Here is a 17,746-nt window from a genome sequence, read left to right on the forward strand (position 1 = left end):
TAAATAGGAAGCTAATAGCACTTTCCTACTTGACCAACATTAAATTCAGAATCTTTTTAATAAAAGCATTCTTTTTATTATAACTGCAAAATGGATCCAACCTTAAGTGCCATTTGTTCAGCTATGAAAAAGGTTTTCCCCCAATTCCATCTTTGTGGAGAGCCATGGATCTATTCACTTTCCATTTTAAAGCCAACTATTTCCCCCTCCACCTCTGGAAATTCTGGAGCCAGTAATGGTGCTTGTGTTCTGCTGGCTAAGATCATTCAGTCACAATGACTTGGAGCTATTGCTTTTTAATTAGCCTGTGCCACACCAAGGCAATGAGCACTTTACTAGCATTACTAAGTATGGCATTGGGTCAAATAATGACATGTGGTGAACTACTGCTAAGTTGCTATACTATTTTGTACTCTGAATATGCAAACGGTCTAAGTTGACCTTCCTCATTCATGTTACCAGTTTCTTCAGCTGATGGCCATAATCGCTTCACTTGCCCAGCAGTGACAAAGAAACATTGTTTGGAATAATTCTTGGATACACAGCCATGTTCATTCTTGCCTGTTATCCCTATGTACTCCTCCATTTCTCTTCTGTATTCAGCCCCCCATCCCTCTGCTCTGCTTTCCCATTGCACGTTGTATTTTGTCAAATGACTGCGAGAAGTTTGAATGGTGTCTGGTTCCTGGTTCAGTTTGGAGGCCTCACTGAAGAATTTATGATGGAATGTTACTTGATAAGTTTTGCTGTAAATAGGCAAATGTTTCTTGGTGGTGTTTGGTAAATAAGAACAAGTTAGCGGAATGTATTTTTGTCCTGAAAAGTTAATGAAGCAAATTAGTTGGGGGAAGCATAATCAAGAATTTACTTCAAAAGAGAACTTGATGATCATATGATTCCCTTTGAAAGGAAAGGAAGTAATTGCAGATAGTAGCTCTTTTCAGAAAGATTGCTTAAGCACAATGAACTGGCTGACTGGCTTCTGTGCTGTAAAACATTTGGGGTCTGTATGAGTCAATAGGAAAACAAATGTTCCATGTTTAAAACATAAATATTAAGATGTTTATTTTGTATATCAGGCCCATGTCTTCCTTGAAATGTACGTTGAAGTCTTGATTTTTGTACTATTCAGAATCAGATTTGTTATCACTGTCTTGTATGCCGTGAAATGTGTTGTTTTGCAGCAGCAGTACAGTGCAAAGACACAAAGTAACTATAAATTACATAAATAGTGCAAATAAAAAGAAGTAATGAAGTAGTGTTCATGGACTATTCAGAAATCTGATGGTGGAGGGGAAGACGCTGTTTCTGAATAGTTTCTACTTCTAGATTTCATTGAAATGTCTAACATTTTCCTATATTGGATTCAAAAAGCTAGCAGTAGTTCACAGATATCACTACTTTCACTTAGTATCATAAAATCCAAATACTCTTCAAAGGTTTAAGAGAATGGAAATTAACCTTTTGTTCAGGTTGAACCTATTCCCACATGTTCACCACTTTAGCCACTGTTTGTGTTAGGTACACCACTAAAGTAAGCTGCATTTAACTCGTTTGCAAAAACCAGACAAATACATGTTGGTTTACCTTGCTGTTTGCATGGTTCCCCAGTCAGTTAATCCTGAGTGGTTGTTCTTCAGGGTTGGGCTTTGTCCAAATCAGTTTCAACACTGATGAAGTACAATAAAAGCAGCCTGGTGGTAAGTGCTGTGCTGTGTTTTCTGCTATGCATTTCAAGACGAACTGCAGTAGATTGAGGGTCCAATGCCCTCTTCAAACTTTATATTTTTCCTGCTACCTAGATAGCTGCTGCAAAAGACCACTTCATGTCATTTAAATATAGATAAGACATGATTTATTGAGGAAGGCAATTTTTGTAAATTTAATTTTAGAAAAGAAAATCTGAATATGTAACCATGCTTAAGGCTAGACAAAACGACACTGTAGCAAAGTAACATTTCTACTCAATTCAATCAGCTTTGTCCACAAACCACCGGGAGATGTTCACAAGTATCAGCTGAATTCCAGTACGGAGCATGTTTGAGCCTTCCAATAATGCTACAGGGATCTTTGTCTATTCAATTTGTTTTGGCAGTTTGGCAAAAAACAATAGATTTTGGTTTGAGATTTTTTGGTTACTGATCAACAAAAGTATTTCCCTCTGCTTTGAATACTTGTATCGCCGTACATTCACTCATCTAAACTAAGAGAAAAATTGCATATTGTGTTGTTTGCAACCAGTGGGAAAACCCAGCCCAGTACAATGGTCTCACCTACTGCTGGAAACTATGTCTTAATTTGTATGGAACGCCTTTTAACCAGTTTGATGTTATATTAAGCAAACTAAGGTGCAGTGCCATTAAGCTTTCATTTTCCAATGATAAATTTCTTTTGAAGAGAACTGGTTATGTGATACTACATGAAAATAGAGTTACTATTCTAATTCAAAGTTTAAGGAGAATGAAAGTTAATGTTTGTTCAAATTAAAAATATTCCTACCCTACTTAATTTTTGTCATTGTTATTGCTTGGTACTGTAGATGCACTGGATCCCTGATCGGGGGAAGGTTGTTCTAGTGATGCTACTACCACTGTTTAACTAAGGGAGACCTGAATGTAAAATTGAATCCTCAACCATTGTTGAGCATTTGCCAGTATCTAGCAGTTTCTCAACATTTTGGCACTATGTACAGGAATTTTCTGTAACAGCATACAAGCTTGAATACATCTGCCATTTGTAGTGCAGGTAAAGGATTGCTGCAGTTTGCAATAGAATAGTAATTTCTTTGGGAATTATTATTGCGATTTAGAGTATTATGTTGGGGAAGGGTTGTCTATTGTATAGGTCCCTGGTCAGACCCCACTTGGAGTATTGTGCTCAGTTCTGGTCACCTCAGTACAGGAAAAATGTGGAAGCCATAGAGAGGGTACAGAGGAGATTTACAAGGATGCTGCCTGGAATGCAGAGCATGCCTTATGAAAGCAGGCTGAGGGAACTCTGTCTTTTCTCCTTGGAGAGACAGAGGATGAGGGGGGACCTGATAGAGGTGTATAAGATGATGAGAGGTATTGATCGGGTAGATAGTCAGAGGCTTTTCCCCAGTGCTGAAATGGTGGCCACAAGAGGACATAGGTTTAAGGTGCTGGGGAGTAGATATAAAGGAGATGTCAGGGGTAAGTTTTTTTACTCAGAGAGTGGTGAGTTCGTGGAATGGGCTGCTGGAAACGGTGGTGGAGGTGGATACGATAGGGTCTTTCAAGGGGCTGTTAGATAGGTATATGGAACTGAATAAAATAGAGGGCTATGGGTAAGCCTAGTAATTTCTTGGGTAGGGACATGTTCGGCACAGCCTTGTGGGCCGAAGGGCCTGAATTGTGCTATAGTTTTTCGATGTTCTATTTATTATAAATGTTCCATGCACAAAATCAGGGTGAGTGTTCAACTATGCCGCTGCTTCCCTTCATTTCAATTGCTTTCTGTGGTGATTTTCCTAAGAATCTTAAGCACAAATAAATATTTGGCCTTGATGGAAGTAGAAACTGTAAAGTTTATGTATTAATGATAGGAAGCATGTAATGATATCTTAAATCATTTCCTGAGTTCCTTCCAGTGTGCTGCAGCAACTCTGTTGCACTTTTATCTGGTGTTCTTGTAGGTTAATCACCCCTGCCTTCTGGAACACTGCTGTGCTCTTTCCTTCGCTGTTCTCAGAAACTGCCATTCCCTCTTTGCTCTCCTGCCTTTACCAACTTGCATGCCGTTCCTTTTTTTTCCCCTAATCTTTTTGCCTTTGAGGGTCATTGGAGAAATGTGGTTGCAGCCTGAAAAAAAAGTGCTGTTAAATTTCTGTTTCACACATGGTCTCATTTTCATAGTAATACCACATTCAGCAATGTATGCACAGCAAGGTACTATTCACTGCACATAGACCCATCTGTTCCACAGGTGTTGCTGAGGAAACTTCTTGCAAAGTTTAGTCACGCTTTTTGTTTTGGAATTTCTTTTGAATTTTGTAAGCATATATAATGCAAATTCACTAGAACTTTTACTACTTTCAGTTTCTCAGTGGTCAGCTGAATAAGTAAGTCTATCTGAACACTTCAAAAGTTGAACAGCTCATTTTGGCATTTAAATTATTAGGTTCCAGATAATGGAACAGCATAGGTTCGAACAGGGGAGGAAAATCATGGCATGAAGGGCTAGTAGCTGACTGGAAATGATGGGAAAACTTGTAAGGAGCCAAATATTTTAAAACATTAACATTAAAAAGAAATCTATATGAATATTGCCATAATGTCTTGTCTTTCAGTAGTAGACAAATATGCTGACAACATTGAGAAATCTCAAAACTAAAAATTGACGCATAATTCCACCTGGTAACAAGGGCCTATAATTCCATCACTACATCTAATGTTTACATAATATTTTATTTTTCAGTATCTTTAAATGCTAACACAAGTGTCATAAATAATCATAATGTGAAGCAGTTTAGATGCCAGAGTTGACAAGCATATGGAGAATTTTTAATGTAACCATCTGTTTCCTGTGATGTTGCAAATAGAGAATGAAGATTAAGGGGCCAGCTGTAATCCAGAATTAATTTGCTTTTTATAGTTGTGTTCTGTACTTTAATACAAAAATTACAGTATTACATTAGGTAAATGAACGTGGGTATAATATTTATTGAATGTTTTTTCCTCTTGGGTTTCGGCTACATTTGATTAGCAGTCCTGCAATACAGCTCTCTGAATAGTCACAAAACTGTGTTGAAATTTTATTGCTTGGGAAGCAGTGGTCAGATCTGTTTTCTCTGATTGACCCAGTTGTTTGCTGAGAGCACATGTGCAAAAATTCATGTTGAGACATAAATGAAATTCCAGAAGTACACAAAACTGTTTGAAACCTTTGAACTGTGCCAATTCATATCCCTATATTCAAATGTGACTTGTGCACTATTAAATTTCAAACTCTATTGTAGATTTTGGGAAAACTTGTACCCACTCTTTCCACTGCCCTGATTCTCCTCTTTGCGGACAGTCACAAAGTTTTAAAAAAAAAGTGGTTTTCATATTAACCTCTTAAAGGTCGGTGATAGCATTTCTTTAAAACCCTGTGCTTTCACGCAAGGGTCAGTGCTAGTGACTGGTGGTTGTTTCATTCATACAAGTGATCTGGGAATTAAGTTAGATTTAACATTTGGTCTCAAACTGAGGGGAGGGGTTGCAGAATGATTAATGTAGAGAATTGAGACAAAATCAGGAAGGCGCAGTGGACTTCTAGAGTGGGTGTTTTAGCAAATAACCTTCAATGTAGAAAGCTGTGAGGTCGTACACTTTGGTATCAAAATCTAGGAAACCATAATTGTCCTTGTTAGAGAAGCTAAGGTAGCTGGTGATGTAGATGAAGCAAGTGAAAAACAGATAATGCAAATTAAGGTCAAGGTTGTTTATTACTCAGTTTAAATAAAGAAGATTTCTAGAGGGATATCTTAATTGTGTACCAAACTATTTAGATCACACTTGCAGTACAGTTCAGGTCTCTATATTATGAAAAGGATATAGATGCCTCCAAAAAATTGTAAGTACATATACTAGAATGATGTGCTGAGGTGTTCTGTGATCAGCTAAGAATAAACAGCCTGAAACTCAGTTGTCCAGAAAGATGACCTAATGGGATATCTGACCAATTAAGGTGTTTCCATTTGTGCAGAGTCAAACCAGAGCCATTAAGTATATTGTCACTTTAAAAGTCCAACTGGAATTGAGAATCTTTTTTTTAGGTAAAAAAATACGATTAGAATTTGGAACTCACTACCACAAGTAATAGAGGCAACTAACACCGATGCATTTAAGGGGAAGCTAGATCAAATGAGGGAGATGGGTTTTGAAGGAGATTGCTGGAATTGAAGAATGATGGAAGGATGCTCACGTACAGCAGAAGCCAAGAAGTTGATCTGTTATTGAATTGTTAATACTATTTAACTTGTAGCTGGATCCTATGGTAATAGGCAGTAGGGGCAATCTGTATATTGACCGCAGCTTTTGATTTTCTGACCATCCAGTCCTATCTCGATGTGACTAACGTAGGTCAGAAAAGATGGCAGGCACCTGGCTCCTTCAGAGGCAGCATCAAACACTTGCCTTGGAATGTTACATCCGACAACTTTCTCTACTTGCCCCTACAGCTTGCAGGAGTGCAGTAAGCTGTGATGGGCACATTAAGAAAAATTGCAAGAAAATGTTTTGCACACTTTTTTTCCCCTCACAACAGGGTAACTTTAAAACCCCTTTTGTTTTGCAGATGTGAAGAAAGACTGGTCAGATCATGCTTTGTGGTGGGAAAAGAAGAAAACATGGCTTCTAAAAACCCACTGGACATTGGACAAGTATGGTGTGCAAGCTGATGCTAAACTGATGTTCACGCCCCAGCACAAGGTACTTCGCCTCCAGCTGCCTAACATGAAGACGGTGAAGGTCAAGGTCAATTTCTCAGACAGAGTGTTCAAAGCTGTCTCTGACATCTCCAAGACATTCAGTGAGTACCAGAGTTACAGTGCCCCTTTATTTCTATTCAACTGTTTTTAAAAGATATCATTTAAACTTGAGGTATAGTTGATATCAGTGTTTGTATTAAAACATCATTTTGTTTTTAAGATATCTTTATTAGTCGCATGTACATCGAAACACACAGTGAAATGCATCTTTTGTGTAGAGTGTTCTGGGGGCAGCCCACAAGTGTTGCCACGGTTCTGGCGCCACCATAGCATGCCCACAACTTCCTAACCTGTATGTCTTCGGAATGTGGGAGGAAACCGGAGCACCTGGAGGAAACCCACGCAGACACTGGGAGAACATCCAAACTCCTTACAGACAGCAGCCGGAATTGAACCCAGATCGCTGGTGCTGTAAAGCGATATACTAACCGCTACACTACTGTGCCTGCCCTGTTAAATTTCAAGAAAAACTTGAAAATCAATTGGTCTGTAGTGACTCAGATTTTTTAACAAGGCTAATGGTGAGATTATTGATGCTGGCATAAATTGGACAGCAGCCTCCAATCACGCTCACACTAGTAAATGCAGAAATCATGAAATTGGTATGAAAGTTGCCCTGCTCATTTAAGGTTTTCTACCCTGTAACATGAGCAAAGATTGAACAAAAGTAAGATGAAACAGAGTTGCGTACATTCCCTGCTAAATGACTTTTCCAGGAAAGGTTGGGAAACTTGTCCATTCAAGTGGGTCAACTTTTAACTCTGTCTTGGCTTTTACCATGACAATCTCGTTCTTTTATATTTTAATTATTGCTAGATATTTGCACTTTTGAAATTTTTTAATATCTCCCTCTTGTAATCCCATCTCCCCCCCCCCATTATTTCACTACCTGCATATGATTTTACATTGCATGAAATATTGTAATTTAGCTTTGGTTCGGTCAGATTCATTGAGGAGACTTTCTCTGATCACAGTAGTGCAACTAATGAAGCTGCTGTCTCACAGTTCCAGCGACCCAGGTTCAATCCTGACATCTGCTGTTGTCTGTATGAAGTTTGCACATTCTGTTTCCTCCTGGGTGCTCCTGTTTCCTCACACATATGAAAGATATCAGATTTATTATCACTGTCTTATGATGTGAAATTGTTTTTTTTGTGGCAGCAGTACAGCGTAATGACATAAAATCACTATAAATTACAAAATAAACAAATGATGCAAAAGAAAAGGAATAATGAGGTAGTGGTTATGGGTTCAGGGACCATTGAGAAATCTGATGGCAGAGGGAAAGAAGCTGTTTCGGAATTGAGTGTGGGTCTTCAGGCTCCTGTACTACCTCCATCATGATGATGATGTGCAGGTTGGTATGTTAATTGGTTTTGGCTACTATAAATTGTCTGTCGCATGTAGGTGACAGTTAAAATCTGGAAGGAGTTGATGGGTAATAAGAATAAAATAGGGTTAATGTAGAATTGGAGTAATATGATTACTTGAAGGTTGGTGCAAACTCAGTGGGCTGAAGGACCTATTTTTGTGTTGTATAGCTCTGATTCCATGATAAAGGTCTGGTCCCATGTAGGGGGGCACAGAGCTGTTTCAATTGCATTGTGAAAGCCCGTCAAGTCTGTGGCCCTGTGTTCAGTACAGCATCAATCCATTTAGTGCCTGCTGACTCCACATCCCTCCCATCAGATTGTCCAGCAATCTTCCAAATTGAGGATCAACCTCCTACGCATAATTGCTGGTACCCAAGAGAAGGGTAAAAATATCTGTAATTGGCTGAACAATGTATCTGCATATTTATAGCTCCCATCCAGATCATCATAGCACATCTGTCTTTTCCATTATCTGTGACCCTTCTCGGGAAGCAGCTTAGATTTATTTTTCAGCAGGTTCCTCCAACTTCTCCCACCCCAAACCCCAATTTTAAAAGTGCAGCAATCTGTACTTTCAATAAAGATACAGCTAAAGCTGCAATAATGAAATGCTCTGCCAGCTTGCTGAGAGTTACAACTACTGATCATCCTGCGATTTGGCTTGTGACTATGAACACTACATTCAAGATCATGCTCCTGGTGTACGTTTCTTTTTGTTTGTCCTGCTTAAGTGCTGTGTCTTTGATTCGCAACGTATTCTTCAAGCATTAGAAATGTACTGGTGTATTTTTTAAAAGAAAAAAGCTGTCAGCTAAATAGAATTAAGGCAGTATGACAGTCGTGTTGAATCCTGCTCTATTTTTGTTTTTTTGTATTGCAATTTTAATTATTATAATGCAATATTACTAATGATCTAAAATTATACCTCTAGAGGAAGAGTAGTCATGGTTGTGATTTCTATTAACATTTTAGAATTCAATAAACTGGATAGAACAAAAGTAGTGATTTATTTTTTTTGCTTTTTTTTCTTTTCATACCTCCTAAAGTAATGTAATTTCTCCTTGAATATTGTGATTGACTTGATGAAGCAGCCATGTGTAATAAGTTACATTTTCAAACAACACTTCAATGAAAATCTACTAATCGCCACTTTCAGTGTACCTTTGAGAAAATCTTTAAAATGCAGGTAAGATTCCTGTCTAGTTCCTCTGGTCAAGCAGCAAATCATTTTTGATAAGCTTGTGAGCCATTGAAATGGTTGGTATGAGTGCACTAGACAAGCCTCCATGTATTAGACATGTCCTGCTATTAAGCATGGAGCTGGGTTAATTTGTAATTGAATTTCAATATAAAGCTTCAAAGCTGTCACCAAGGAAGAAAAAAATTTGAGAATAGCTCTTCCTGAGGTACAATTTTAGAACCATAGATAATTTAAATCTTCAAAACATGTTCACCATTAGTTTGTTTTTAAACCTTTTTCTAGTTTTCTCTTTTGTCCTGATGGAGATGTGGACTTCATCCAAACTCCTGCATATAATATTCATGTAAATCACTGGATAACAAAAGCAACCCGACTGATTTTTTTTCCCAATCCCCAGAGGAGTGCAGAAGCTAAATGAATTACCTTTTTTTCTTTCTTCCATTATTCTTGTTGGGGTTTACTTTTAATAGTGAGAATTCAGTCTCTATAATTTTGCCGTACTGAATCAGCTGCTTGTTGTTACTTTTGAGAGCTTTACTTCCTTTTAGCAGCATTGTTTTACTTTTGAAGTTATGACTATCTCTAATTACAATCTCTATTCCATCTGTAAAGTCAACTAATGTGTCATGTTGGAGAAGTGCATACAATGTAGCGTTAATCTGAACTTTCTCTAAATTTATGAAAAAATTGCAAGGTGAGTATTACTAATTGAGCAAAAAAAAAATCGGAATTTAGAATGAAACAAAAGATAGTAAAAGGTTTAAAATGTGAAGAAACCACTTGGCCTTTTTTTCTAATCCTAGGCACTGTAAATAATTTGTATGTTTGCAGGATTGCTGAAGAACCTTGCTCTGGTGCACAATAAGTAGAGAAATTGCAGGGGCAGTCTTCTATTGAGGCCTGGTTACTTTTAGTTGGGAAATGGTCTTGTTGGTCAAGACCCTCTGTGAGATTACACTGAATAGGCTGCAATGGGATGGAGACAAGAGCACTTGAATCTCGGACTGAGATGCAATGGAGGTTGTCTTTGAAGTGCTTGTTCCGGTTGGCATTGACTACCTCTCTGCCCTTGATAAGTTCACTTCTGTTCTTGACTTCAGTTGAGTGAGACTCAGTTGTTTGGGTCATTAACAGTGTCGACAGCACTGAAGAACACGTGCTCTGTGGCTGAGCTCCAGGCAATTGTTGATTTGTTCACCTAAGCAAATGAGAGGATGGGCTTTGGACTTAACATATAGACATCAAAGGTCCTCTGCCAGCCTGCCCCTGCCATACAACATTGCCCTCTGACAATAAATATTCGTAAAACCCAGGAAAATGTGAACAGCTTCTTTATCTCGAGCCACCTCTTTCAAGAGCAGATATTCACCAATACCTTCAATGCACCAGCACAGTTGTTGGTTGATTTTGATGAAAAAGGATTTTTTTTTGGTGATCAAGACCTTTAGAGCTGGCAAAAAGCTTGTGGTCAACCGGGCAGCTGTGATCCCAGCCCTCCAATATGCTCTGGGATCTGGACTGCCTAACTCTGGCACCTCAGTACATAGAAAGAGCCCACCAATGTCATCTCTGTAAAAAATCGTCCAGATTCACTGAAAGGATAAATGAGTCAATGTCCACAGTACTGAACACAGTTACTTTTAATTATAGAACATAGAACAGTACAGCACTGGACAGGCCATTCGGCCCAATATGTTGTGCCGATCTTAATGCCAATTTATACTAAATGTCCTCCTGTGCATCATCCATATCCCTCCATTCCCTTCATATTCGTGTGTCTATCTAAAAGCCTCTTGAGTTTCACCAAACTGTCTGCTTCCTTTACTACCGATGGTAACCTATTCTAGGCACCTACCACTCTCTGCGTTTTTTTTTAAAGCTTGCCCCTCATGTTGCCTTTAAACTTCCCCCCTCTAACTTTAAAAGCATTTCCTCAGGTGTTTGACATTTCTACCCAGGGGAAGAGATTCTGACTGTCTATCTATGCCTCCCATGATTTTAAAAACCTCCATCAGATCTCTTCTCAGCCTCTGACACTCGAGGGAGAACAACCCAAGTTTGTCCAACCTTTTCCTTGTAGCTCATACCATCTCATCCATGCAGCATCCTGGTAAACCTCTTCTATTGCACCTTCTCCGCAGTCTCCTCATCCTCCCTGTAATGGGGCAACCAGAACTGCACACAATACTCCAAGTACAGTCTGACTGCAGCATGATTTCCTTACTCTTCTACTCAATATCCGTACCAATGAAGGCAAGCATGCCATATGCCACCTTTACCACTTTATCCACTTGTGTAGCCATTTTCAGCAAACTATGGACCTGGGCCCCCAGATCCCTCTGTACCTCAAGTCTATTGTCTATTATCCCTATCAGTTGTCTATGTTGGGCTTGTGTCTATACCAGTCATGTTCCTGAAACACTATACTAAGCTCTGTCACAGGAAGGGGTTACCAGGTAATTGAAAAGGAAAGATCCAAGGATATTCTCAAAGCCGCCTTGTAAAAATGCACCATTCACACTTGCTCAAAGTAGAGAGAGCATTCGCAACGCAATTGAAATTATCGTCCATGTATTGGGAGCACACAGAAGCCCAGTGTAGGTGGGAGTAGGAGCCGATCACCTTACAGACTACCCATTCTCCTGCACTGCCACCTCCTGCCCTACCCTGGGAAGAGTGCAGTTCCCACAGTGGCCCCAATAGTTGCTTCCACTCCAGTTTTGTGGATTTGGAAGCAAGTCGGTTGCTTTTGTCTCCTGACCAAAAATAATGTGCATACAAGCTTCTAATCAATGCTCAGTATAAAATAGCTAGCAAGGTGAGATTTGGAATGGCATATCATACTAAAGATTTTATGAAATGTGGAAAAGCAACTAGAACAATAAAGTACAAGTCTACACAGGTAATTCTGAGAATTTACAATACATCAATAAAAGAGGAATCCATTTGTCCCATAGTATCTCTTCTGGCTTGATCAGTCCAAAGTCCTTATTTCTGTCTTGAATACTTCCAATATCCCTATGTTTCTCTGCTTCAAATATTTATCTAGGTTGCCTGCAAAGAATTGTAAAATTCTCCAACTCATTCACTATTGGCAAAATATTACATGTTCCAAGAACCTCTAAATTTCCCTAAATGTCCTCCTTGCTTTTTAAAATTGCTTTTCCCTTTTAATAACAGTAGGAATGTTGTCTATTTTATTATCAAAATCTTAAATGGACTCAATCTTCCATGTAGCCTTTTCTGTTCTAGTGGAAATACTGTTGTTTTCATGATGACTTACCTAATGACTCTATTTGTGAAATATTGCTGTCTACTTGTAGTTGCACTTTGAAGAATTATTGACTTGGACATTTCAGAGTGCCATACTGAGTTTTGGGATACCAAGTGGGTGTCCAAGTATCCTGTACAGCTTGCCTAAAATCTGACGCTTGACCATTGTGGATCCCTTTTACAGGGAGGAGTACAGAGAACCATGGAAGTATTTGTTCAAGATTTCTATTGACTATGGCATAATCAGCACAGACAGAAGCAGAGTTATACTTTGTGGAACCTCATCCCCTGACATATTCCTTGCACTGCCCACTGGGCTTGATGATATAAGATGATTGCTGGTTTGAGTGAAGAATACAGTACAGCAGGCATGTATTATAAATGAGGTGCCAATCTGCTGAATCAACATTCACTCCTGTGCAGAGTAAACAGCTGGAACAATATGCTGTGGACATTGCCAAATCATCCATCAGATGTAAGCTCTTTAGTTCTACCACTCAGTTGTGAATTTTGGTTGACAATTTAGCAGCTACAATTCCTGTGTCAGTTGAAGGTGGTTCTAAAAGCTTCAGCTAGGCTTTTGCATTCGTGTTGGATACAGTCATCTCCAATGATGGGCATGTTCACTAAGACCCCTCCTACAAGCTGCTTAATTGTCAACCAGTATTCACAGCTGAGGTTCCCATGATTACAGAAGCCAGTCTTCAACCAATTCGATCCACTCTATAGGATATCGAGAAACTCCTGTTTACACTGGATATGAGATCTGAAAACAAACTGCTTGTGCTGAAGATGTGCTCCAGATATATCCACATCCAGCTGAGTAATTCCAGTATAACCACAGCCTGGGCACCTGACAAAGTAGGAAAATTGTCTAAGATTGAAAAGGAGAGAAATCCAATCTGCTTGCTGGGATCGGGTGATGAGTTCTCCACTGGCTGTCATGCCTAGCACAAAGGAGATGGTTGGGCATAAAGGGATGGACATTAAAGACTGGCTTTGGCAGTGATATTCTTTGTCCTTTTGAAGGAATAAAAATATAATCAAAATTTGAAGTTTATAATTTTGAACATTTTAACTGGTCATTTGAAGAGAACTTCCTGTCATATTCAGAACAGTAATTTAAGGCTTGCTTTAGATTTAATCAGGTTTTTTTTTAAGCAGTATAATTTTCCAATCTGTTAGTTTATCTCCAATTGTATGACTCCCTAACCCTGAAACAACATTCAACTGGCAGTGATGTGGTATTTTAACTTAAATGCTGCTCAAATTACATTCTGATTTCTTCATTGAAACATGCCTTTAGGTTTAGTTTATGTACAACAGTCACCACAACCTGAATAAAAATTTGTATTTGAATTCAAATAACAGAGCTGAAAGGACAACTTCATCTTGTCATGGGAAAATAATTCTACTTGGGTATCTTAGTACAAGGACCTCACCGACCTTTTAATGGTTAAATGGTCATATTTTCAGGCATCAAGCAGCATGTATTTAAATATACACGGACTTGCTGTGATTTCTACAAACTTAATTCTCAGTAAAGCTTTTATGAGCACTGGTTTGTTGATTTTCTTACTGGAGGTCTTGTTGGTTTCTAATTTATCTTGTTTTTCTGTTCTAACAGATATAAGGCATCCTGAAGAACTCTCGCTCCTGAGAAAACCTAAAGATCCAACAAAAAAGAAAAAACGAAAGACAGATGAAAAAGACCAAGGTGAAGATGAGGCATTAGAGTTGGAGGGACCATTAATCACTCCAGGATCAGGTCTGTAACAGTTTTTTTTTCCCCCTCTTATTATGGAGAAAAAGATGTGAACATGAGGGGGGGGGGAAATTTTGAATTATTTTCCTCCAAAATCTAGCTTTGGTCAAGTCCTAGTTGCAGTCTTCCTGATATACACAATTTATTCTGGGCTTCACCTGCCATCTCCTATTTCTACCAAAGCCTTCAGTCAGTTTTTTTTGTTATCGTCCATGTAGTTCCAGAGAGACACTAGATATAGGGATGCAGCTCAGTGCTTGCATTCTGAGAGTGCACTACAAATAATATCTTCCTTTTGCAATTCAGTAGATATTCACATTAGAAAGCAACCAAACAGCTTTGCTGTGCTTGAGAGCATCAGAAACGAAAGGTGTGCATAATTAGCTTTTAAATTAAATTTGTGCTTTTTCAAGTTCTCTCAATTAAGTTTTAATGCACGGTGATCTGTTTATTTTTACATGGAAGTTTAATGTGAAGTTTTTCAATAGTAATTGACCAATGAAGAACACTGAATGTAGAGTAGCAATTTGTTTGCTGCTTAAATCCTCGCTGTGACATAGGCAGATGTGGAACTATTAGAAGCTTTCATTGCATAATTCATAAATCTAAAGATCTTCAAATTTAGAGTTTAACCAAGCCCAGACAGTTGTGTGGAGAAAAACTCAATTTCTGACTGAGTGATCGCCTGCTGATCTGATATTGTCACAGCTGGCACTTGCAGCCCTATGTGCATCAAGTTGTTATACCAGAACCTTTTAAAGGAAGTCAAAAGCTAATTAAAACTGCCCTTTTGAAATTATCCATCAAATATTACTATTTGCATGAGGTGTTTTGCCTCAAGGGTGTACCAAATGATCAGTACTCTGAGGTAGTTAGGGGTCTACCGTCTAACTGAACAATCTTTCTTTAGAGGTACAGTACCTTTTTTTCTATTGTAGTCCCTAAGTGAACATGTATGTTAGAAGTATTGCAAAGCATGCAAACTGAGCTACATTTTCATTTGGGAATCATTCTCCATATGTGATTTGGGACTGCTACATGCTCCACAAAATCCCAATTTCTATTTTTACCCTGTCTTGTGAAATCTATCCAGCTGCCATGGACCCTGGCACTGGGAACCTTGTTCTGGTAGAATCATCCTGAGATTTAAAAACCTGTTCCTTGTGAGGGGTTGCACTAGAAGCCTGATGTTTCTCTTCATGCATGCCCACAATATTTATGTTCATGCTGTTTGATCAATTCCATCATGCATAAGGTTTTGGATCCCTTCATAATTCAGATTATCTGGACTGTGATCTCCAAAATTTTGGTGTCATGGGAGTCAGCTGACCTTTCACTACACAGACAAAGACCTCCTTTGTCTTCTATTGGCAGCAGACCTCTGTTTAATGGAATTTTTTTCAGAGCAGAAGAGAATAATCCTAAACCTTCCGTCATAGGTAGGGAAGTGGGTATGATTGCTAATAATTGCATAGTCTTCAGTAGCATCTGCTGCAGCTCTGCAACTGAAGCAGTCCATGCTAGCATGCAACAAGACACCAGCAACTCTCAGGTATGGGTTGACAAGTGGCAAGTAACATTTGTGCTACAAAAGTGCCAAGTAAAGACCTCCAAGTAAAGACATGACGCTGGTTCTGGGTATGTTACATCTCACTGACAGAAGCGCATAATGTAGTCGCCTCTGTTTGGTGGTGTAAGTAAGTAGTTAACTGACAGCTTTATTGCTGACATTGGCATCATAGTAAACTAAATAGGTCATGATATCCCTATTTCCATAACATGCACACAAGCTGACCAAAAAAATGTAACAATGCAAAAATAGGACTTTTCGATTACACCTTATCTTTATACTCTGCTATGTAGGTTTGTCCTGGATAATGAATATACATCAGCAAATTGCAACTTAAGAAGAGCTATGCATTAGTACCCCATAATCTCGGCAACAAATTGAAAGCATTATTTTTTCCTGCCACTTGAAAATTGGTTTGAGGATATTGAGCCAATTTTAACCATTTAACATTAATAGCTTTCAGTCAAAACTAGCTAGCATTTGTCAACTACAATTTATCTATTACCTCCAGCATGTAGGTTAAGTACCACACTTCCTGAATGGCATTCATTGTTAGAAAAATAGAACTCAAATTCTATGAAATGTTGAGCTAACTTGAAAGCTTCCATTAAGCCAACTTGAAAACTTCCATGAACCATCAGCTCATTGAAGTTTTACAGATGGGTGTGGCAATTTAGTGCTTGAAGCCAAGAAACTGCAATCAACTATTCCTTTTATAAAGATGAAGATTCCAATTGATGGACTGAAAAAGCATGATTGTAGTGAGTAAGATCACTTCAGCACAAGAACTTTTCTATTTGGCATGGCCTTGCTGCTTTTACAAAATGTGCATTTATTGTTGATTATCTACTTGCATAGTCATTGTACATGTGATGGAGAAATGACATTATAGACTAAGCACAGGGAATTTATTTTAGAAAAATTCTGTGGAGCTGTGAAAATTTTTTTGTCTCAGGTAAACCATTGTTATAGTTGTAGCGAAAAGGAAGTAATTGCATTTGGTAGCTTTGTACATTTTACTTGGGAGAAAAATGAATTTAGTGTTGCCTCAGGAAATATGAATTTCCAATCTGTGCTATCTACATTTTTAAGCCAATTGAATATTTCCTCTGGAAAAGTGGGTGGCTGATCAAAGTGTTTTTTAATCATAATGCAATTTTCCCCAGAATATAACTGTAGCAGCAACAAACATTTTAGCTTCTGTTATTTGAAGAATCATTGCAGATGCAGCATTGGAGCTAAAATAACTGGCCTTTGCACCTACATCTGTATTGAGAATGTACCCACAGCTTTAAAAGCAGCCCATCTCTGCATTGATAAAGAGAATGTTAATTCTGTAAGTGAATCTAGAATGTTGATCTCGAGTCCTCTAATAATCTTTTTACTAGTGGGAAATATTTTTCCCTCAATATTTCTTTTATTATGAGTACTTGTAAACTTTTGATTCCTTAGCTAACCCTGAGGAAGGTTAGATTCTCAAGGGTTACTTTATCCAAGGTTCAACCACATTTGATCTTTCACTCAACCTAAATCTACACACAGACATTGGTCAGTCAGCAGCTTGGACTGCTAAAAGCTTCCATAATTGGTAAATATGTAATTTCATCTTAATTGACAGCCATCTTGAGCTGCCGGTTACATGTCTTTTTAGCTCTTCTTTCCACTCCCACACCAAACTGTCTGTCCTCTGGCTTCTCCATTGCTAAGGAGAGGCCAAAAGAAAATTGGAGGAATGTCACCTCATTTTCTGATTTGGGCAACTTGCAACCCAATGGCATGAATATTTGAATTTTCCAATTTTGGGTAACAACCCCTACCCCACCCTCGTGCTCTCCTTCCCCACACACTTGCCTAGTTTTCTTCTCCCTTTTTTGTTTATCCCTTCCATTTGTCTCTACCACCCACCCCCCCACCCCATCTTGTCCTACCTATCACCTACCAACCTCTATCTCAATCCCACCTCTATGTACTGCTGTATACTGGCAATCTTTCCTGCTCCCTCTCAGTCTTGCCCTGAAACGTAACTTGCACCACTTACCTCCACAGATGCTGCTTGACCCGTTGAATTATT

General features: G+C 38.6%; 1 protein-coding gene across 1 annotated transcript in view; it reads left to right on the plus strand.

The window, feature by feature from the left end:
* The window catches only part of LOC127568340 (fermitin family homolog 2-like), a 108,815-nt gene that overhangs the window by 33,809 nt on the left and 57,260 nt on the right, over positions 1 to 17,746 (plus strand). The window contains 2 exon segments of the mRNA XM_052011969.1: positions 6,301 to 6,534; positions 13,968 to 14,108. Of these exon segments, the coding sequence (XP_051867929.1) occupies positions 6,301 to 6,534; positions 13,968 to 14,108 (375 nt within the window).

This window comes from Pristis pectinata, chromosome 1 (genome assembly GCF_009764475.1).
Source record: "Pristis pectinata isolate sPriPec2 chromosome 1, sPriPec2.1.pri, whole genome shotgun sequence".
Lineage (NCBI taxonomy): Eukaryota > Metazoa > Chordata > Chondrichthyes > Rhinopristiformes > Pristidae > Pristis > Pristis pectinata.